This window comes from Bombina bombina, chromosome 4, assembly GCF_027579735.1.
Source record: "Bombina bombina isolate aBomBom1 chromosome 4, aBomBom1.pri, whole genome shotgun sequence".
NCBI lineage: Eukaryota > Metazoa > Chordata > Amphibia > Anura > Bombinatoridae > Bombina > Bombina bombina.
The window spans coordinates 473,858,802-473,884,034 of NC_069502.1; the positions used below are offsets into that span (position 1 = coordinate 473,858,802).

General features: G+C 37.8%; 1 protein-coding gene across 1 annotated transcript in view; it reads right to left on the reverse strand.

Moving 5' to 3' along the window:
* Positions 1-7,530: 7,530 nt before the first annotated feature.
* Positions 7,531-25,233, reverse strand: part of CSMD1 (CUB and Sushi multiple domains 1) — a 3,127,153-nt gene continuing 3,109,450 nt past the window's right edge. Inside the window, 1 exon segment of the mRNA XM_053711946.1 lies at positions 7,531-9,157. Coding sequence (XP_053567921.1) covers positions 8,998-9,157 — 160 coding nt within the window. The 3' untranslated portion in view covers positions 7,531-8,997.

The window sequence follows — 25,233 nt, forward strand, 5'->3', positions numbered from 1 at the left end:
ATTTCAACAGAGGCAAAGTCTGAAGAGCCTTTAAAATAGCACAGAGTTCTAGAACATGTATTGGCATCCAGGTAGGATGAGCAAAAGAAGCCCCATGAATCTGACTTTGATCTATACATTTTTTTGAGATAGCTGAATATAATCCCTGCACCACTGATGAAGCATACAAAGCTGAAGAGGTCTCATATGAAATCAAGCAAATGACATTGCATCTGAAGTTGCAATCATGAGTCCCAGTACTTCCATACAAAGAGCACCAGAGGGGAAAAGAGTGAGATTCAGACAGGCTTACAACACTTTTAGCTACCAGAGCCTCTGGATCAGTGGCCACACCTTCATGGAGACTTGGAAGTAAGGGTGGATTTTTTGGCTTGCTTAGGTCTGTTCCAGTTATAACAAGGCCTCCTGGCTGGGCTAGAGGTGCTTTGCTTCTGAGAGGATGAATCAACATTCTGTTCCTTGTTCTGACAAAATGAACAAAAAAAAATGTAGACTTTAGATTTCCCCTTGGAGTTTTTGTCCTAAGAAAGGAAATCCTCATTATCTCCAATAACACCAGAAATGATATAATCCAAATCAGAGCCAAACAATGTATTTCCTTGAAAAGAAAGAGATAAAAGTCGGGATTTAGACACCATATCAGCAGACTAGGACTTAAGTTCATATAGCTCTTCAACAAAGAACTGTCAAAGACATGTTTTTAACATTAATCTTAATAATGTCAAATATAGCATCCCAAAAAAAAAAGAATTTTATCCTGAGATCATTTTACAGAGTTGTTTGTGAAATTTTCAGCTCCCTGTCTGCAAAGGGTAATTACATTTTGTAGTTATGGTGAGGAGAGGGGAGGGAGTTAGATCCCAGCAAAGATTTATGGAGCAAAGAGGCAAAAACAGCTGAGTGCTGTTTGTGTAGATCGGCAGCATTTCTGATATTTCCATGAGGGCTGGCTATCAGCATGCTAGTTAGGGAGTGAGGGAAAATCCCTAGCTCTATAACTAGTGTGCATTACGCACTGCAAGATTTTTCCTATTTTTTGTCAGCTTTAGCAGCAAAATAGCTAATGCATGCTAATTACAAACTTTACAGTTAAACCTCTATTTATATACCCCATAAAGTTTGTGTGTACAATGTTCCTTTAACCCCTTAAGTAAGCAAAACCTCTTTTAAAAGGGAACAAATATGTTCAACTTTAAATTTAAAAAAATGGATCAGGTTCTACATCAGAAAAAGATTCCTCATCACCAGATGAAACTTCTCCTTCTGAAAATACAACAGGATTAGTATTACACTAGTAGAAAGTATATTTTGCACTGAACCTTTTAGCTTACTTAAAGGTGGGAGAGCTACCAACATTTCAGAAAAGGGAGATTTGATGAGGTCTTTCACAACTGGAGCAAAATCTGTATAGCTTCCCTTTATGAAGCAATAATACCCATAGAAGCAGCATTTGGTTGGTCAGAATGTATTAACATTTTTAAACATGAGTCACATAAATAAGCTTGAAGAGATACTTCAGCTTCTTTGCAATACACAAATGTAACATTGGTAGGAAAGGGCTCAGAGGGCCCAGCTTTAAGGTAGATTTAGGGACATAATCAGAAGTCTCCATTATAGTATGTATAATAGTATAAATAAATATATGCCCTTAAAAAAAAAAAAGCTCTTGAGCAATGGAAAAATGTACCCCCTCCAAAAGAAGCTTAATAAAACTTACAGGACTAAAGTGTGCTAAGCCAAAACAAAAATAAAACAGGAGACAAGTAGACTCCACACCTAAAGCCTGGATAGCACTCAGCTGAATAAAAGACATATGTGAAAACTAAGATACCAAAAGGGAGATTAGCATGCCCAAACCCTACATACACGTACTAGAAGCATATAGTCGCTAACCCGACACTTGCTAACCCAAAAGCTGACTTAAGTTCATATAGTTCTTCTAGAAAGAACTGCCAAATACATGTTTTTAACATTAATCTTAATAATGTCAAATATAGTATCCTAAAAAAAGGAATTTGATCCTGAGATCATTTTACAGAGTTGTTTGTGAAATTTTCAGCTCCCTGTCTGCAAAGGGTAATTACATTTCGTAGTAATGGTGAGGAGAGGAGAGGGCGTTAGATCCCAGCAAATATTTATGGAGCAAAGAGGCAAAAACAGCTGAGTGCTGTTTGCATAGATCGTCAGCATTTCTGATATTTCCATGAGGGCTGGCTATCAGCATGCTAGTTAGGGAGTGAGGGAAAATCCCTAGCTCTATAACTAGTGTGCATTATGGACTGCAAGGTTTTTCCTATTTTTTGGCAGCTTTAGCAGCAAAATAGCTAATGCATGCTAATTACAAACTTTATCTACAGTTAAACCTCTATTTATATACCCCATAAACGTTTTGTGAACAATTTGCCTTTAAACCCTTAAGTAAGCAAAACCTCTTTTAAAAGGGAACAAATATGTTCAACTTTAAATAAAAAAGAGAATGAATCAGGTTCAACATCAGAAAAAGATTCCTCATCACCAGAGGAAACTTTTCCTTCTGAAAATACAACAGGATTAGTATTACACTAGTAGAAAATATATTTTGCACTGAACTTTTTAGCTTACTTAAAGGTGGAAGAGCTACCAACATTTCAGAAAAGGTAGATTTGATGAGGTCTTTCACAACTGGAGCAAAATCTGTATAGCTTCCTTTAAGGAGCAATAATACCCAAAGAAGCAGCATTAGGTTGGTCAGAATGTATTAACATTTTTAAACATAAGTCACATAAATAAGCTTGAAGAGATACTTCAGCTTCTTTACAATACACAAATTTAGTATTGGTAGGAAAGTGCTCAGAGGACACAGCTTTTAAGGAAGATTTAGGGACAGAATCAGAAGTCTCCATTATAGTATGTATAATAGTATGTATAATAGTATAAATAAATATATGCCCTTAAAAAAAAAAGCTCTTGAGCAATGGAAAAATGTACCCCTTCCAAAAGAAGCTTAATAAAACTTACAGGACTAAAGTGTGCTAACCCAAAACAAAAATAAAGCAGGAGACAAGTAGACTCCACACCTAAAGCCTGGATAGCACTCAGCTGAATAGAAGACATATGTTACAACTAAGATACCAAAAGGGAGATTAGCATGCCCAAACCCTACATACACGTACTAGAGGCATATACTCGCTAACCCAACACTTGCTAACCCAAAAGCTAAAGCGCGAGATAAATTAACACTCCTGAGTGTGTGAAATAAACCTGATATACGCGAACCCAAGAGCTCAAGTGCACTATTCCGATGAACACAGACCAGAACGCTGACACGCGATTAAAAAATACAAACTAAACTCTGTGTGCCAAAATCTGACGAGCACAAAACATTTAAAGGGGAATCATAATAATTTTAAGAATCTGTCCCAAAGCTATACATTTTAATAAATATATAATTATAATAATCCAAGGTTACAGAGTGTCATATAAAAAATATGATATTAACAATAGACACTTATCTGCCAGTAAATAACCAGTAGAAAGCCAATCCAGTACTGAAACATATTAGCAGAGGTTATGGAATAGGAGTATATTGTAGATCCATAGGATGAGGCAAAAGACAAGTCCCTGCGAACAATATGGATGAATAGTGACAAAAATACCCCATATACATCCCTCTGACAAACACTTTACTCTGAATGGAAAACAGGCCACAACATAGACTGAAAACTCCTTTCACTGTAGAATGGTTTGCACATCTTCATTTTTAACCTTCCACCAATGGAGGCAAAGACAAGCCTGAGGTACCTGTAAGGTGGAAGGGGTTTTATAGAGCTATTGGGGTCTAGGAATCTTTGCCTACTCTTAGTGGCAGGGAAGAGTAAATAGACTGAAAACTCCTTTCACTGTAGAATGGTTTGCACATCTTCATTTTTAACCTTCCACCAATGGAGGCAAAGACAAGCCTGAGGTACCTGTAAGGTGGAAGGGGTTTTATAGAGCTATTGGGGTCTAGGAATCTTTGCCTACTCTTAGTGGCAGGGAAGAGTAAATACCAGGAGTAATGGATCATGGACTCTCACCACTTGCATGAAAGAAATATAGTTTCTTTAGGTACAAAAAATATTCCATTAAATCTATTGATTTGTCTACATTTTAAATTTTACTTATAACATTTTTAAAGTTTGTATCAAAAATGTACAATGGTTTATCTATTAATATGATTTAAAATGTTAAGTATATTAAGATGATTTCATTATTTTTAAAAAGTGACATCTACAAAAACTAATTTGATTTTTAATTGTACCGATTACAAAAATAGTTATTATCTATTATTAAAGGGCTTTTATGGTAAAAAAAAAAATACAGTCGCATGACTCAGATGTGGAACTAGCACTGCTTGATTGGATCAGTTGCATTTTTTACTCTGGACCAGCAGTGTTCTCTGAGTCCTGAGTGGTAAAAAAATGGTATGTAGTATATTGGGTTTTTTTTAAGATCGTTTTTCTCACATTGTACATATAGTTACAAGAGTACCATATTTTAAAGGAGACTATATAATATTATTGATTATGTAATTATCAAAGTGACAAAAACAAATCTCTCAGTAGGTGTTGCACATTAAATACTTTTTTTCATTCACTCTCTCTTTATGTATATACGTGTGCATGTGCACATATTTAAAGTTAGTATGAATACGTGTATTAGCTATGTGTTAGTGCTAATGCAGTAAAAAAAAAAATCTCTACTTGCTTTATTAAACTCAATAAGCAAAATGCATCTCAGGTTATGTGAAGATACAGTAGGTACATTTCTCTCCTATTTAGTTTGAGAACTAATTGAGGCTTTACTAATCCCAAAAAAAAAAAAAAAATCAATCTAAAATGGCATAAGACACAAAATAAATAGAAGTACAGATTACAGGTGAAACTCGAAAAATTAGAATATTGTGCAAAAGTTCATTTATTTCACTAATGCAACTTAAAAGTTGAAACTAATATATGAGATAGACTCATTACATGCAATGCAAGATAGTTCAAGCCGTGATTTGTCATAATTGTGATGATTATGGCTTACAGCTCATGAAAACCCCAAATCCACAATCTCATAAAGTTAGAATATTGTGAAAAGGTGCAATATTCTAGGCTCAAAGTGTCCCACTCTAACGAGCTAATTAAGCCATAACACCTGCAAAGGGTTCCTGAGCCTTTAAATGGTCTCTCAGTCTGGTTCAGTAGGAATCACAATCATGGGAAAGACTGCTGACCTGACAGTTGTGCAGAAAACCATCATTGACACCCTCCATAAGGAATGAAAGCCTCAAAAGCTAATTGCAAAAGAAATTGGATGTTTCCAAAATGCTGTATCAAAGCACATTAATAGAAAGTTATGTGGAAGGGAAAAGTGTGGAAGAAAACGGTTTACAAGCAGCAGGGATGACAGCAGCCTGGAGAGGATTGTCAGGAAGAGGCCATTCAAAAGTGTTGGGGACTTTCACAAGGAGTGGACTGAGGCTGGAGTCAGTGCATCAAGAGCCACCACACACAGACAGATCCTGGACATGGGCTTCAAATGTCGTATTCCTCTTGTCAAGCCACTCCTGAACAACAAACAACGTCAGAAGCTTCTTACCTGGGCTACAGAAAAACAGACCTGGTCTGTTGCTCAATGGTCCAAAGTCCTCTTTTCTGATGAGAGCAAATTTTGAAACTCATTTGGAAATCAAGGACCCAGTGTATGGAGGAAGAATTGAGAGGCACACACTGCAAGATGCTTGAAGTCCAGTGTGAAGTTTCCACAGTTTCCACAGCCATGTCATCTGCTGGTGTTGGTCCACTGTGCTTCATTAAGTCCAGGGTCAACGCAGCCATCTACCAGGAGATTTTGGAGCACTTCATGCTTCCTTCTGCAGACAAGCTCTATGGGGATGTTGACTTCATTTTCCAGCAGGACTTCGCACCTGCCCACACTGCCAAAAGCACCAAAACCTGGTTCAATGACCGTGGGATTACTGTGCTTGATTGGCCAGCAAACTCGCCTGACCTGAACCCCATAGAGAATCTATGGGGCATTGCCAAGAGAAAGATGAGAGACATGAGACCAAGCAATTTCAGAAGAGCTGAAGGCCGCTATTGAAGCATCCTGGTCTTCCATAACACCTCAGCAGTGTCACAGGCTGATAGCTTCCATGCCACGCCGCATTGAGACAGTAATTGCTGCAAAAGGGGCCAAAACCAAGTACTGAGTACATACAGTATGCATGCTTATACTTTTCAGAGGTCCGATAGTGTTCTATATACAATCCTTGTTTTATTGATTGCATGTAATATTCTAATTTTCTGAGATTGTGGATTTGGGGTTTTCATGAGCTGTAAGTCATAATCATCACAATTATGACAAATCACGGCTTGAACTATCTTGCTTTGCATGTAATGAGTCTATCTCATTAGTTTCACCTTTTAAGTTGCATTAGTGAAATAAATGAACTTTTGCACAATATTCTAATTTTTCGAGATTCACCTGTAGTCAATCAATTTGGATATTTGTGGGTTCAAAATGTTATAAAAAATTGTTTATATGGTATGTTTGACAATTAGCACCTGTTAATTTGTCCAGTTATGCGGTATACTTCCTAACTGATAATATGGTGGTTACTTATATTTTCTTTGGTTTTATAAAACAAATTATACTATCTCTTAATAAATGTATCTCAGATGAAATTGATATGTCAAGGTTTTGTTACTTGATTTTTTAAAGGAACCTCTTAGGGCAGTAACTAATTAACATTATTTTATCTTCTCTTCCCATTCTTAATTGTAAGCTGATATTCAATGTATTATTAAATAATATTGATGCAAATAACAACACTATATAAATGTTCAAAACCTTTTGGATTTATTTATCACTTATAAGAGTAAGTATATTTTAGGCATTATTGTAACCATTATCATAACCATTCAACTTTAATCTCTAAAGAAAATTGTAAGCAGAGGTCCCTGGTAAAAGACTGGAGGGAGAAGAGAAAACAATTTGAAGCATAAAATTCCCCCAGATGTTTACACTATTAGAGCCATGTCTTAAATAATAAGCTGTGGTAGTGGGAAGTGCTTAACTGAAATATAAAATGGTTTCCCTCTTGCCCACCTCTAGTCATTTTGTTATTTTCCCAACACCTCCAAATTATATATCTTGGAACATTTTGAGTTGGTGCTGGTTTGTTCCCTGGAGTAGGAAAGGATAACTGAACCCCACTACATTTTGGGAAGTATAATCCTATAATGAAATGGGAAAGAAAATCTGAGATAAATAAGTTTATACTTTTATGCATACTGAATTTGATTTGTGAATCATGATTTTACCAGATATCAATTTACTTTCCAATAAAGGGTTCATTTCATGAAGCTACTGTTGAAGAGGCTAGACAGACTTTTAGTGAATCAAGTCCACTCTGTGGTAGGATTTAATTGTATAAAAGTTTTAATTGCACTTTTAAATATTCCATTGATCTTCATGATTTAAAAAAAAAAAAAAAATCAGTTATGCCTATTGTTTGTTAAGAAATCGGAACATTCTTAATCAAAACCCAGAAATCTTAAGATGTAAAAACATACGAGTTGATAACATTGACATCTGTGGTTACTACAACAAAATTTGTAAGAAATGTATCAACAGCTAACTTTACATGTATCTAACAGTGAGCCAAATTAATTGGGAATAATCATAGTTTAACGTGCAAATCAAAATTGCGTATTTGATAATAGTCCTTTGAAACCTTAATTTTTCATAAAATAACCATGATATATTAACATTTTTTCAAATGTATTATTTAACAAATGTGTATACTGTAAACACAAATAATTGTGATTATAAAACAGTTTCAAATGTTAATATTAGGGCTCTGGAATCAAATAAATAACAGCAAATTAAAAAAGTAAATCTATTTTGGGGGATGAAACCAAGTCTAATGTTGTTCATGTTGTTGTTGCCTTTTTTTAAATAAATTACTATTCACACTTTTACATGGAAAGTGGCAGCTACCAACCACCTGCTATTTAATTATGTGATACAAATATTTATTACTGACACCCTGTTTTATATAGTTCTTTTTTTATAAGAAAATAAGACATAAAATATATATCGTACAAAAGTTGACTGCTGCTTCTTGATGCAATGTCAGATGGTGGTTTATGAGGATGTAAATCTCATTGCTAAAATGAAACAACTTCATGTTTTCCGAAAATAAACTTTCTAAATTGATGGTCTAAAATAAAACCTTATATGTGTTATAAAATACATGAGAAATGGTTGTGAAAATCTTGAAACAATGGAAACATTGTAGTTATAAACCCTGTTTTATGGTATGGTACTCAGTCACTCCAAACACACTAGTGCAAAAAAATTGTGCAGTAATATTTTGCAACATTAGCTGAATGAGAAAGTTAGCAAACCACTCAGTGCACAAACAGTGCCTGAAATATCTGGCTGCTTTAAGTGTCAAAAAAGTTTCATTGATTTTATGGTAAAGCATTTTGATGTCTGTGCAACCACAGGTAAGGTTGTCCTCTCCTTCAAATATAACGTTTTTATTTCTTCAGAACATTCATGTCCAATAAGATATAAAAGAGCATACTGTGGTGCCATCATTTATCACAGTACCCAAAGGATATACCCAAGTGCCCAAAATATTGCAAATGGAAGGCATCCAACCACATACAAATTTCAAAGTATGAGGCATTAAAATAACAACGTGGCGTGACTTGATTATCTTCCATAAGTGTTCCTTGATGGTAAGCAATTGCAGCCGGGTATTTTAATCCCACTGTAAATGAAGGAACATTCTTGTTTTGATCTTTAGAAGACTTGACTAATTTTAACCAGGACTTTCGGCTGCATGTATTGTTTGCTGATAAACGATTGCTGCAGCAAAGCCAGAAAGGGTTGAGATATTGGTTTAGGGCACCGATGGATTTTCTGCTTGTCCATTCAGAGGTATGGCTATGAATCAGTCAAATTGGATACCAAAGGCTATACCACTGTACATACTGTGTTTAGTGTTGTGTCAAACCTAACAGCTTTTGCCTCTGTAGGTTTTAAGTTTGTATCATACATAGGATTTTCAAATGATGCTTGTCCATTACTGTTTTCGTGACCAGCATATCCATTGTATTGTACTTTGGGTCTTGATCTGTTAATTAAAGAAAATATTTAAAACATAAGCTATAACAAAAATAAGTGTAAGATAGATAGATAGATGATAGATGATGATAGATAGATAAATAGATATGTCAAAAGTCATTGGAAATCATGATGCATTACCAATTGGACAAAATGGGTTCCATTTATTAAAGTTCAGGCAGACATGATGCCCTACCATGAATCATGTACTCTGGACCTAACAATGAGCACACAGCATACGCTGTCCGCATTTAAACATTGTGCAATGCAGCTCCCTGCTTGTGGATGATTAATCGGCTGCTAGCAGAGGCTGTCAATCATCCAGATCAGAATAGATTATCTCCAGCACCTGTGTATCCAGTGGGTGACAATGCCATCCAGGACCTCACGCCAAAAGTCCCAACAGTTAATCCAATAGAGCAATTCAGATGGGATATGATTTGCTCTATTGAATCATCTAGATCAGATTAGATTGAGATGATTTCCATATGCCTCACTTTAGGTGCTGAAAAGGTTAAGCAGCTGTGGTCTTAAGAAATGCCAGCACCCAAAGTTGCTTTTGCCATTTGATAAATGGGGCCCAGTAAGTCATTAAGCCAATAAAAAGCTTTAAATAGCCCAAAAAGTTACAGGCATTTTATAAAACATGTACATGGAAAAATATTGAAGATATCAGTAGTTCTTTGTTTGTTTTGCATTTTTGTGTAGATATTCTATTTATGGATGCATGATGTAATATTAGAAATGTCTCTCTTGCTCTACATAAGAGTATGGTTTATTACTATATGCAGTATCTCTCTACATATCTAAATTTTAAGACAAATCCCACTTTAATAAATACTCTCCTTTATGTATTGGGCTATTGTCTAGAGACAAGCAAAATAAAATAACATTTAAAACAATGTAACATAAAAGGTATAACACAGTTTTAAAATGAGATGTTCAGGTTTACTAATTGTCTTTGTAGACTATGAACCTCATAATTGAATGTTATTCTAATTAAATGTAGGCAACAAGTCCATACGAAAAAATTGCCATTGACATATTACATGACTTCAAACCCCAATGCAAAAAAATAATACTGTCTAAACAGAGCATAATGTAATGATAAATACAAAGGGCTCCATATACTTAGCAGCGTAAGCTTCTCCGGAGACCTTGAGGGGCAGGCTCACATATGCAAGTCTGCTTCCTACTGTGTAAGAGGTAGTTAGGAGAAGTAACTGAGAGCTTGTTCTCTCCTGAGATTGACAGCCTCTTCTCTCATGTAATTGGCCATGCGAGAAAAGGGGTTAGCTTTACATGCTCACTTGAGCATGTAATGATACATAAGGGCAGTGGATCCTCTTTGTCCACTGCCCGTATGCAGCAAAGGCGAGCAGACAACTTTTCGAGTTGATAAGCTTGTACGCTAACATTTTAGTACATGGAGCCCAAAGTAGGTTAAGGCTATAAAAATAATTAGGGCTTGGATAAAGGTGAACATATGACTGCTTATAGGCAGCAAAACTTTGTTTTACAATACTTTGAGTCCTTCTCTTGTGTGATTTTTTTAATGAGTCCCTAACAAGGGTATGCAGTTAAAATTAGCTGCATTCTAATTGTTTTTTTATATCAAGTATGTACAAAACCTAAATCATTTGCAAAAGAATCGAAATCTAAAATTCTATTTCTACAAAAGATTTGCAAGAAAATTTGTTAAATTTAATAGCAAATTTGAAAATATGCATTGTGGGAAGAAATTTATTTCAAAATGTATGCCACTGTTAATAAAATAAGCACTGTTTAAGTAATTTGTGCCTTTTTAAATATAAAAGGCTGGGAAGGTGCACTTGTTTTTTTCATCTTGTAGCCAATAGCTGTAACTAATCCTCCATCTTATGTTTATAATAATGGCAGATGCTTGTGTATATATATATATATATATATATATATATATATACACACACATACATTTTGGGGAATTCACCCCTTTCTCAGACGTCTGGTCTGAGGAAGGGGTGAATGCCCCGAAACATCACTGCTGAATAAAGTGTGCTGTGCTTAAATCCAGGGAAAGCATATTATTTGATTGTTCTTATTGTTTGCTTATGCACCCTGGTTTGGAGGAATTATTGGCGAGTAGGAGTGCGCTACCTTGGTTAATTATATATATACACTAGTTTGTTTTGCTATTTTTATGCATATTGTTTTTGCCATTCCCTGGTTTATTGTGCACCCTAATTGTTCTTGGGTTGGCTGTCTGTGTCACTAGATGTACTTTGAAAAATACATCCAATTTGTTTTGGAATAGCTGCCAGGGGCACTGAATATTTTAAATGTCCTCTTTGAGTGTGCAGTCCTTTGTTATGTTTTGTAATAATTTTTTTTTTTACTTTAATCTAATACTTTTGATTATTAAAATATGCAAGCAAGTGTTCATAGTAAGAGGTTTTTGTTTGTTTGTTTGTTTGTTTTACGTAAGTGTAATGATACCAGACATATTAAAAAAAACAAAAAAAAAACATATGTATTTGTTTATGAATGTAAAGCCTAAAGCAATCATTAAAATTATAGAATTGAAATATAACTGCTATGTATCAGTCAAGATTTGTTTTTCCATTCAAGTAAGTATTCTAAAGAAATCAACATTTATGAAGAGTAGGTCTAATAGAATCCTGAAATGTAAACTCTGTATCCCTATGGAAATATTAAATAATGCCCTGTGGCTACAAAAGTGCAGAGATCATATGAGTATTTTTCTTTTCTGTATCATTGTATATATACCAACGTTAGTTAAGAATCTTGCTTCATTTTTATCTTGAGAAGCACATTTTAATTGTTAAGCATTAAGGGGTCGATCCGATATAAATCGTCGCCCGCAAAAGCCGGCGACGCCAATATTTGCGCGGGTTTGGTATCACATATACGGCGTAACCTAGAAGTTACGCCCGTATATTTCTGCCGTCGCCCGCAGTTTTTTGGGCCATAGGCAGGTATACCAAACCCGCGCAGTTTGGTATCCAATATGCAGCGTAAGGACTTACGTGGCGAAAATGGAGAAAACTTACTCCATTTTCACCTCTCCACAAAAAGCAGCCGTAAGAAGCCTTACGCTGACTATTGGAGCCCCGTAACTCCCTAAACTAACTAGAAAATAAACCTAACACCTAACGCATGCGCAATGTCTATCTCCCTGTCAACCGCGATCTGCTAAAATAAACCTAACACCTAACGCATGCGCAATGTCTATCTCCCTGTCAACCGCGACCCCCCCCCCCCGAAATCCCTAATAAAGTTATTACCCCCTAAACCGCCGCTCCCGGACCCCGCCGCCATCTACATAAACTAACCCCCTACTGTGAGCCTCTAAAACCGCCGCCATCTACCTTATCTATCCCCTAATCTGACCCCTTACACCGCCGCCACCTATATAAAAATTATTAACCCCTAATCTAATCCCCCTATACCGCCGCCAGCTATATTAATATTATTAACCCCTAATGTAAGCCCCTTACACCGCCGCCATCTCTATTAAAATGATTAACCCCTAATTTAATCTACCTACCCCGCCGCCAGCTATATTATCTATATTAACCCTAAGTATATTATAGTTAATATAGTTATTACATTATATATATTAACTATATTAACCCTAATTATATTAGGGTTAATATAGTTAATATAGTTACTATAGTATTTATATTAACTATATTAACTCTATCTAACCCTAACTAAATTTATATTAAATTAATCTAATTCATTTATAAACTAAAATATTCCTATTTAAATCTAAATACTTACCTATAAAATAAACCCTAAGATAGCTACAATATAATTAATAATTACATTGTAGCTATGTTAGGGTTAATATTTATTTTACAGGTAAATTGTTAATTATTTTAACTAGGTATAATAGATATTAAATAGTTATTAACTATTTAATATCTACCTAGTTAAAATAATTACCCAATTACCTGTAAAATAAATCCTAACCTAAGTTACAAATACACCTACACTATCAATAAATTTAATAAACTACAAACATCTATCTAAAAATACAATTAAATTAACTAAACTAAATTACAAAAAAAAACAAACACTAAATTACAAAAAATAAAAAAAAGATTACAAGATTTTTAAGCTAATTACACCTATTCTAAGCCCCCTAATAAAATAATAAACCCCCAAAATAAAAAAAATTCCCTGCCCTATTCTAAATTCTACAAATTTCAAAGCTCTTTACCTTACCAGCCCTTAAAAGGGCCTTTTGTGGGGCATGCCCCAAAGAATTCAGCTCTTTTGCATACAACAAATACAATACCCCCCCCCCATTACAACCCACCACCCACATACCCCTATTCTAAACCCACCCAAACCCCCCTTAAAAAAGCCTAACACTACCCCCCTGAAGATCTCCCTACCTTGTCTTCACCACACTGGGCCGAACTCCTGATCCGATCCGGGCGATGTCTTCCTCCAAGCGGCAAAGAAGAATTCTTCCTCCGGCGATGTCATCCTCCAAGCGGCAAAGAAGAATTCTTCCTCCGGCGACGTCTTCCTCCAAGCGGCAGCAAAGTCTTCAGTCTTCCGGCGGCATCTTCAATCTTCTTTCTTCGCTCCGCCGCCGCGGAGCATCCATCCCGGCCGACTGCTGAACTTGGAATGAGGTACCTTTAAATGACGTCATCCAAGATGGCGTCCGCCGAATTCCGATTGGCTGATAGGATTCTATCAGCCAATCGGAATTAAGTTAAAAAAAATCTGATTGGCGGATTGAATCAGCCAATCAGATTCAAGTTCAATCCGATTGGCTGATCCAATCAGCCAATCAGATTGAGCTCGCATTCTATTGGATGATCGGAACAGCCAATAGAATGCGAGCTCAATCTGATTGGCTGATTGGATCAGCCAATCGGATTGAACTTGAATCTGATTGGCTGATTCAATCAGCCAATCAGATTTTTTTAACTTAATTCCGATTGGCTGATAGAATCCTATCAGCCAATCGGAATTCGGCGGACGCCATCTTGGATGACGTCATTTAAAGGTACCTCATTCCAAGTTCAGCAGTCAGCCGGGATGGATGCTCCGCGGCGGCGGAGCGAAGAAAGAAGATTGAAGATGCCGCCGGAAGAATGAAGACTTTGCTGCCGCTTGGAGGAAGACGTCGCCGGAGGAAGAATTCTTCTTTGCCGCTTGGAGGATGACATCGCCGGAGGAAGAATTCTTCTTTGCCGCTTGGAGGAAGACATCGCCCGGATCGGATCAGGAGTTCGGCCCGGTGTGGTGAAGACAAGGTAGGGAGATCTTCAGGGGGGTAGTGTTAGGCTTTTTTAAGGGGGGTTTGGGTGGGTTTAGAATAGGGGTATGTGGGTGGTGGGTTGTAATGGGGGGGGGTATTGTATTTGTTGTATGCAAAAGAGCTGAATTCTTTGGGGCATGCCCCACAAAAGGCCCTTTTAAGGGCTGGTAAGGTAAAGAGCTTTGAAATTTGTAGAATTTAGAATAGGGCAGGGAATTTTTTTTATTTTGGGGGTTTATTATTTTATTAGGGGGCTTAGAATAGGTGTAATTAGCTTAAAAATCTTGTAATCTTTTTTTTATTTTTTGTAATTTAGTGTTTGTTTTTTTTTGTAATTTAGTTTAGTTAATTTAATTGTATTTTTAGATAGATGTTTGTAGTTTATTAAATTTATTTATAGTGTAGGTGTATTTGTAACTTAGGTTAGGATTTATTTTACAGGTAATTGGGTAATTATTTTAACTAGGTAGATATTAAATAGTTAATAACTATTTAATATCTATTATACCTAGTTAAAATAATTAACAATTTACCTGTAAAATAAATATTAACCCTAACATAGCTACAATGTAATTATTAATTATATTGTAGCTATCTTAGGGTTTATTTTATAGGTAAGTATTTAGATTTAAATAGGAATATTTTAGTTTATAAATGAATTAGATTAATTTAATATAAATTTAGTTAGGGTTAGATAGAGTTAATATAGTTAATATAAATACTATAGTAACTATATTAACTATATTAACCCTAATATAATTAGGGTTAATATAGTTAATATATATAATGTAATAACTATATTAACTATAATATACTTAGGGTTAATATAGATAATATAGCTGGCGGCGGGGTAGGTAGATTAAATTAGGGGTTAATCATTTTAATTGAGATGGCGGCGGTGTAAGGGGCTTACATTAGGGGTTAATAATTTTAATATAGATGGCGGCGGTGTTAGGGGCTCACTTTAGGGGGTTATAGATATAATATAGCTGGCGGCGGGGTACGGGAGCGGCGGTTTAGGGGTTAATAACTTTATTAGGTTGCGGCGGGGTAAAGGAGCGGCGGTTTAGGGGTTAATAGCTTTTTTATTGTTAGGCTAGTGAGGGGGATAGCGGATAGAGGGTTAGACAGTGCGGGCTATGTTAGGGAGGCGTGTTAGACAGTGCGGGCTATGTTAGGGAGGCGTGTTAGACAGTGCGGGTGTTTTAAACTTTAGTCAGGTTTTATAGGCGCCGGCAGTTTCTAACGTGGCGCAAGTCACTGGCGACGCCAGAAATTTGTACTTACGCAGATTTCTGGACATCGCTGGTTTGTGAGACTTACGGCACGTTAGCATCTGACGGCAACCTATATGGGATAGCTCGAGTTGCGAGCTGAAACTGCGGGCGACGCCGGTTCCCTCGCTTGCGCCGCAAACTGCGATCTATATCGGATCGCGCCCTAAATTGTTTGTGATATTTACCTATATAAGCTTGATAAAGGGACAGGAGTCTCAAAAAGTTGCTCACGTGGGCTATTAAAGATTATCATATCCCAATCTTTGGGTGTGCTTCTCCCTACTATTTACGAGTGACCTCACATGCATTCTGAATTAAGCAAAACACATGGAGCTAGATTATGAGTGGAGCGCTATCTTAACGTGCCCCCGTAAATTGGCCCATTTACAGGCACGCATTAAATAACCAGCCATTACAAGTGGCTGGTTAATGCTCCCACGACCTTGCTGTTTCATGTTGTGCTCAAATTCATTACCCAGAGATCAGGTCTCTGGTTAATGAAAAAATGTAGCCCCAATTGACCCCCCAAAAAACTGCAGTAGAGTAAAAATTCACATGAATGTCAATGGGGTACTGTGTTTTCACTACAAATATATATGTATATGCTTATATAACTACAGTATATATTTATGTGTTAATATGTGTATATACACATAAACACATAAATATATTTGTATATAACTAAATACATATATATTTATTTATTACTGCCCAGTGCTGCATGATTTGGCTCCTACACTGCACTAGGTGGTGATCGAGATCGGTGTGAACGCTGCCCTGTAACCGCATCCATCCACATTAGGGCCCTTGGGAGACTGTTTGCCTGCCAGTATAAAAGCAGTTGTGCGCAGTGAATGAGCTTACTATAGCTCCATCTCATGTGAGTAGGATACAGTTGAAACACTATCGCCTAGATTTAGAGTTTTGTCGGTAAAGACCCGTGGTGCTAACGCTGCTTTTTTTCCAGCGCACCCTTAAGACAGCGCTGGTATTTAGAGTTGTCTGAATGGCTGCGTTAGCCTCAGAAAAGGGAGCGTTGAGCATAATTTAGCTCCACTTCAACTCTCAATACCAGCGTGGCCTATGGTAGCGGTAAGCTGGAAAAACATGCTCGTGCAAATATCCCCATAGGAAACAATGGGGCTGAGCTGGCTGAAAAAAAAACGAACACCTGCAAAAAAAAACAGCGTTCAGCTCCTAATGCAGCCCCATTGTTTCCTATGGGGAAACACTCTCTAAGTCTACACCTAACACCCTAACATGAACCCTGAGTCTAAACACCCCTAACCTTACACTTATTAACCCCTAATCTGCCACCCCCGCTATCGCTGACACCTACATTATACTATTAACCCCTAATCTGCTGCTCTGGACACCGCCGCAACCTACATTATCCCTATGAACCCCTAATCTACTACCCCTAACATCGCAGACACCTATATTATATTTATTACCCCCTAATCTGCCCCCCCCAATGTCGCCGCCACCTACCTACACTTATTAACCCCTAATCTGCCGACCGGACATCGCCACCACTATAATAAATATATTAACCCCTAAACCGCCGCACTCCCGCCTCGCAAACACTATAATAAATTATATTAACCCCTAATCTGCCCTCCCTAATATCGCCGCCACCTACCTACAAATTTTAACCCCTAATCTGCTGCCCCCAACGTTGCCGCTACTATAATAAAGTTATTAACCCCCAAATCTAAGTCTAACTCTAACCCTAAAACCCCACTAAATTAAATATAATTTAAATTAATCTAAATAAATTTACTATAATTAAATACATTTTTCCTATTTAAAACTAAATACTTACCTATAAAATAAACCCTAATATAGCTACAATATAACTAATAGTTACATTGTAGCTATTTTAGGATTTATATTTATTTTACAGGCAACGTTGAATTTATTTTAACTAGGTACAATAGCTATTAAATAGTTAATAACTATTTAATAGCTACCTAGTTAAAATAATTACAAAATTCCCTGTAAAATAAATCCTAACCTAAGTTATAAATACACCTAACACTACACTATCAATAAATTAATTCAATAAATTATATACAATTAGCTTTACTAAAAACATAATTTATGCTTACCAGATAAATTTATTTCTCTTGTAGTGTATCCAGTCCAAGGATCATCCATTACTTATGGGATATATTCTCCTTCCCAACAGGAAGCTGCAAGAGTCCACCCACAGCAAAGCTGCTATATAGCTCCTCCCCTAACTGCCATTACCAGTCATTCGACCGAAAACATGCAGAGAAAGGAAAACCATAGGGTGCAGTGGTGACTGTAGTTTAATGGAAAAATTACCTGCCTTAAAGTGACAGGGCGGGCCGTGGACTGGATACACTACAAGAGAAATAAATTTATCTGGTAAGCATAAATTATGTTTTCTCTTGTTAAGTGTATCCAGTCCACGGATCATCCATTACTTATGGGATACCAATACCAAAGCTAAAGTACACGGATGATGGGAGGGACAAGGCAGGTACTTAAACGGAAGTTACCACTGCCTGTAAAAAACCCTTTCTCCCAAAAATAGCCTCCGAAGAGGCAAGGTATCAAATTTGTTAAATTTGAAAAAGTATGAAACGCAGACCAAGACTCCGTCTTGTAATCTGTTCAACAGAAGCCACATTTAAAAAAGGCCCAAGTGAAAACCACAGCTCTAGTAGAATGAGCTGTAATCCCTTCAGGAGGCTGCTGTCCAGCAGTCTCATAAGCTAAATGAATTATGCTTTTTAACCAAAAAGACAGAGAGGTTGCTGAAGTCCTTTGACCTCTCCTCTGTCCAGAATAGACAACAAACAAGGTGAATGTTTGATGAAAATCTGTAGTAGCTTGTAAGTAAAACTTTAAAACACGAACCATGTCCAAATTGTGTAATAGACGTTCCTTCTTTGAAGAAGGATTAGGATACAAGAATGGAACAACAATCTCTTGAGTGATATTCTTGTTAGATACCACCTTAGGTAAAAACCCAGGTTGGTACACAGGACTACCTTATCCGTACGGAGAACCAGATAAGGAGAATCACATTGCAACGCAGATAACTCGGAGACTCTATGAGCCGAGGAAATAGCTACCAAAAAGGAACTTTCCAAGATAGAAGTTTGATATCTATGGAATGAAAAGGTTCAAATGGAACTCCTTGAAGAACCTTAAGAACCAGCTTTAAGCTCCATGGCGGAGCAACATTTTTAACCACAGGCTTGGTTCTAACCAAAGCCTGACCAAATGCCTGAACGTCTAGAATACCTGCCAGACGCTTGTGCAAAAGAATAGACAGAGTAGAAATCTGTCCTTTTAAAGAACTAGCTGACAACCCTTTTCTCAAAATCATCTTGGAGAAAAGATAATATCCTGGGAATCCAGACTTTACTCCATGAGTAACCCTTGGATTCATAACAATAAGATATTTACACCATATCTTATGTTAAATTTTCCTAGAGGCAGGCTTTTATGCCTGTATTAAGGTATCAATTACTGACTCGGAGAAGCCATGCTTTGATAACATCAAGCGTTCTGTCTCCAGGCAGTCCATCTCAGATTAGTTATATTTAGATGGTTGAAAAGACCCTGAGGTAGAGGGTCCTGTCTCAGAAGCAGAGACCGTGGTGGAAAGGATGACATGTCCACCAGATCTGCATACCAGGTCCTGCGTGGCCACGCAGGCGCTGTCAAAAGCACCAAAGCACTCTCCTGCTTGATCTTGTGCAAACCCCTCCGGAGGGAATTCCCACTCCCCCGGATGAAAAGTCTGACGACTTAGAAAATCTGCCTCCCAGTTCTAAACACCTGGGATAGGGATAGCTTTTAGACAAGAGTGAGTCTCTGTCCAGTGAATTATTTTAAGACTTCTAACATTGCTAGGGAACTTCTGTTCCCCCTTGATGGTTGATGTAAGCCACAGTCGTGATATTGTCCGACTGAAATATGATGTACCTCAGAGTTGCTAACTGAGGCCAAGTCTGAAAAGCATGGAATATCGCTCCCAGTTCCAGAATATTCATTAGAAGGAGGGTCTCCTCCTGAGTCCACTATCCCTGAGCCTTCAGGGAGTTCCAGACTGTATCCCAACCTAAAAGGCTGGCATCTGTTGTAACAATTGTCCCATCTGACCTGCGGAAGGTCATACCCTTGGACAGATGGACCCGAGATAGTCACCAGAGAAGAGAATCTCTGGTTTCTTGGTCCGGATTTAAAAGGAGAACAAATCTGTGTAATCCCCGTTCCTCTGGCTGAGCATGCATAGTTGCAGTGGTCTGAAATGTAGGCGTGCAAACGGTACTATGTCCCTTGCCGCTACCATTAAGCCGATTACATTCATGTACTGAGCCACCAAAGGGCGCGGATGGAATGAAGAACACGGCAGAAATTTAGAAACTTTGACAACCTGGACTCCGTCAGGTAAATTTTAATTTCTACAAAATCTTTCAGAATCCCTAGGAGGGAAACCCTTGATATTGGGGATAGAGAACTCTTTCCTTGTTCACTTTCCACCCATGCGATCTCAGAAATGCCAGTACTACGTCCGTATGAGACTTGGCAACTTGGATGTTTGACGCCTGTATCAGGATGTCGTCTAAATATTTGCCCCGCGGCCTAAGGACCGCCAAAGTGACCCCAGAACCTCCATAAAGATTCTAGGGGCTGTAGTTAACCCAAAGGAAAGAGCTACAAACTGGTAATGCCTGTCTAGAAAGGCAAACCTGAAAAACCGATGGTGATCTTTATGCATCGTAATGTGAGGATAAGCATCCTTCAAATCCATTGTAGTCCTCTATTGACTCTCCTGGATCATAGTTAAGATGGTACGAATAGTTTCCATCTTAAATGATAGAATTCTAAAGAATTTGTTTAAGATCTTTTAGATCCAAAATAGGTCTGAAGGTTTCCTTTCCTTGGGAACCACAAACCGATTTGAGGAAAACTGTGTCCCTGTTCCTCTATTGGAACTGAATGGGTCACGTACACAATGCAAGAATGTCTCTTTCTTTATCTGGTTTGCAGATAAATGTGAAAGGCAAAAACTCCCCTTTTTTGGGGGGGAAAGCTTTGAAATCCAGAAGATATCTCTGGGGTATAATTTCCAATGCCCAGGGATCCTGGGCATCTCTTGCCCACGCCTGGGCGAAGAATGAAGTCTGCCCCCTATAGGATCCGTTACCAGATAGGGGTCCGTTCCTCATGCTGTTTTAGAGGCAGCAGCAGGCTCCTTGACCTGCTTATCTTTGTTCCAGGTCCGGTTGTCTCCAGACCGCCTTGGACTGAGCAAAAGTTCCCTCTTATTTTGCCTTAGAGGAAGTTGATGCCACACCTGCCTTGAATTTTCGAAAGGCACGAAAATTAGGCCTTTTTTGTCCCTTGATTTGGACCTGTCCTGAGGAAGGGCATGATCTTTTCCTCCAGTGATATAAGTAATAATCTCCTTCAAACTAGGCCTGAATAGGGTCTGCCCCTTGAAGGGAAGTTAAGTAGCTTATTTATTAAAGTCACGACAGCTGACCATGATATAAGCCATAGCGCTCTGCGCGCCAGTATAGTAAAAAACAGAATTCTTAGCCGTTAGTCTAGTCAAAGGAACAAAGTCATTAGAAAACAAAGGAATTGGCTAGCTTAAGTGCTCTAAGCTTGTCAAATATATTCATCCAATGGAGCCTGTAAAGCCTCATCAAGAGACTCAAACCAGAACGCCGCAGCAGCAGTGACAGGAGCAATGCGTGCAAGGGGCTGCAGGATAAAACCTTGTTGAATAAACATTTTTTATCCATTGGATCTAAAAAAGCACAACAGTCCTCGCCAGAGGTAGTGGTACGCTTAGCTAGAGTAGAAACTCTTCTCTCCACCTTAGGAACTGTCTGCCATAAGTCCCGTGTGGTGGCAACTATTAGAAAACATTCTTCTAAAAAATAGGAGGGGAAGAGAACGGCACACCTGGTCTATCCCATTCCTTATGAAAAATTTTAGTAAACCTCTTTAGGTATTGGAAAAACATAAGTACACACCGGCACTGCATATTATTTATCCAGTCTACACAATTTCTCTGGCACTGCGATTGTACACATTCATTCAGAGCAGCTAAAGCCTCCCTGAGCAACAAGTGGAGGTTCTCAAGCATAAATTTTAAATGTAGAAATATCAGAATCAGGTTAAATCATCTTCCCTGAGTCACAAATATCACCCACAGACTAAGCATATTGTGAGGTAGTATCAGACATGGTTCTTAAAGCGTCTGTATGCTCTGTATCTACCCCCAGAGCTGTTTTGCTTTCCTTTAATTTCAGGTAGTCTGACTAATACTGCTGCCAGTGTATTATACACAACCTTTGCCATGTCTTGTAAAATAAACGCTATGGGCGCCATTGATATACTTGGCGCCATTTGAGCGTGAGTCCCTGGAGCGGGAGTCAAAGGGTCTGACACGTGGGGAGAGTTAGTCGGCATAACTTCCCCCTCGACAGAATCCTCTGGTAAAATAAACGCTATGGGTGCCCTTGATGTACTTGGCGCCATTTGAGCGTGAGTCCCTAAAGCGGGAGTCAAAGGGTCTGACACGTGGGGAGAGTTAGTCGGCATAACTTCCCCCTCGACAGAATCCTCTGGTGATAAAGTTTTTAAATACAAAAAATGATCTTTATTGTTTAACATGAAATCAGTACATCTGGTACACATTCTAAAATGGGGTTCCACCATGGCTTTAAACATAATAAACACAGAGCCTCCTCTATGTTAGACATGTTAGAACTAATAAAGAGACTAGTAAGCTTGGAAAACACTTTAAATCAAGTTAACAAGCAAATATAACAAACGTTACTGTGCCTTTAAGAGAAACAAATTTTGTCAAAATTTGAAAAACAGTGAAAAAAGGCAGTAAATCAAACAAAATTTTACAGTACATGTAATAAGTTAACAGAGCATTGCACCCACTTGCAAATGGATGATTAACCCCTTAATGCAAAAAACAGATAAAAAAAAAACGACATTTTTTTAAACAGACACAACAAAACTGCCACAGCTGAGCTGTGGATTACCTTCCCTATAACTGTTTCTATGCAAAATTTAAGCCAGCCATGTGGAAAAATTAGGCCCCAATAAGTTTTATCACCAAACATATGTTAAAAAACGATTAAACATGCCAGCAAACGTTTTAAAACACATTCTTATAAGAGTATGTATGTCTATTAATAAGCCTGATCCAGCCGCTATCACTGCATTTAAGGCTTTACTTACATTACTTCGGTATCAGCAGTATTTTCTTAGTCAATTCCATTCCTTAGAAAAATATATTACTGCACATACCTTAGCATATATCTCTATCAATCAGCCTGGTACCAGTCGCTTTCACTGCATTTAAAGGCTGTACTTACATTACTTCGGTATCAGCAGTATTTTCTTAGTCAATTCCATTCCTTAGAAAAATATTTTACTGCACATACCTTATTTGCAGGAAAACCTGCACGCCATTCCCCCTCTGAAGTACCTTACTCCTCAGAATGTGTGAGAACAGCAACTGGATCTTAGTTACGTCTGCTAAGATCATAGAAAAAACGCAGGCAGATTCTTCTTCCAAATACTGCCTGAGATAAACAGCACACTCCGGTGCCATTTAAAAATAACAAACTTTTGATTGAAGAAATAAACTAAGTATAAAAAACCACAGACTCTCACGACCTCCTATCTATGTTGAGACTTGCAAGAGAATGACTGGTAATGGCAGTTAGGGGAGGAGCTATATAGCAGCTTTGCTGTGGGTGGACTCTTGCAGCTTCCTGTTGGGAAGGAGAATATATCCCATAAGTAATGGATGATCCGTGGACTGGATACACTTAACAAGAGAAATACAATTAAATAAACTAATCTATAATACAAAAAAAACAAACACTAAATTACAGATTTTTTTTTTTTACAAGAAGTTTAAACTAATTACACCTAATCTAAGCCCCCTAATAAAATAAAAAAGCCCCCCAAAAACAAAATTTATGCTTACCTGATTAATTTATTTCTCTTGTGGTGTATCCAGTCCATGGATCATCCATTACTTGTGGGATATTCTTCCCAACAGGAAGCTGCAAGAGGATCACCCACAGCAGAGCTGTCTATATAGCTCATCCTCTAACTGCCACTACCAGTCATTCAACCGAAGACAAGCAAGAGAAAGGGGAAACCATAGGGTGCAGTGGTGACTGTAGTTTAAAAATAAAACACACCTGCCTTAAAATGACAGGGCGGGCAGTGGACTGGATATACCACAAGAGAAATAAATTTATCAGGTAAGCGTAAATTTTGTTTTCTCTTGTAAGGTGTATCCAGTCCACAGATCATCCATTACTTGTGGGATACCAATACCAAAGCTATAGGACACGGATGAAGGGAGGGAAAAGGCAGGTGCTTAAACGGAAGGCACCACTGCCTGCAAAACCTTTCTCCCAAAAAATAGCCTCCGAAGAAGCAAAAGTATCAAATTTATAGAATTTTGAAAAAGTATGAAGCGAAGACCAAGTTGCCGCCTTACAAATCTGTTCAACAGAAGCCTCATTCTTAAAAGCCCATGTGGAAGCTACCGCTCTAGTAGAATGAGCTGTAATCCTTTCAGGAGGCTGCTGGCCAGCAGTCTCATAAGCTAAGCGTATTATACTCCTTAGCCAAAAAGAAAGAGAAGTTGCCAAAGCCTTTTGGCCTCTCCTCTGTCCAGAGTAGACAACAAATAATGCAGATGTTTGACGAAAATCTTTAGTAGCTTGTAAATAAAACTTTAAAGCACGAACCACGTCAAGATTGTGTAAAAGACGTTCCTTCTTTGAAGAAGGATTAGGACACAGTGATGGTACAATAATCGCCTGATTGATATTTTTATTAGATACCACCTTAGGTAGAAAACCAAGTTTGGTACGTAACACTACCTTATCGGAATGAAAAAGGAGATAAGGAGAATCACATTGTAAAGCAGATAACTCTGAAACTCTTCGAGCCGAGGAGATAGCTACTAAAAACAAAACTTTAAAAGATAAGAGCTTAATATCTATGGAATGCAAAGGTTCAAACAGAACCCCTTGAAGAACCTTAAGAACTAAATTTAAACTCTAAGGCGGAGCAACAGGTTTAAACACAGGCTTAATTCTGACTAAAGCCTGACAAAACGCCTGCACGTCTGGAACCTCAGACAGATGTTTGTGCAAAAGAATAGACAGAGCAGAAATCTGTCCCTTTAAGGAACTTGCTGACAAACCCTTCTCCAATCCATCTTGGAGAAAAGATAATATCCTAGGAATCCTGACCTTACTCCATGAGTAACCCTTGGATTCACACCAATGAAGATATTTACACCATATGTTATGATAGATTTTCCTGGTGACAGGCTTTCGCGCCTGTATTAAGGTATCAATGACCAACTCGGAGAAACCACGCTTTGATAAAATCAAGCGTTCAATCTCCAAGCAGTCAGCCGCAGAGAAATTAGATTTGGATGGTTGAAAGGACCCTGAAGTAGAAGGTCCTGCCTCA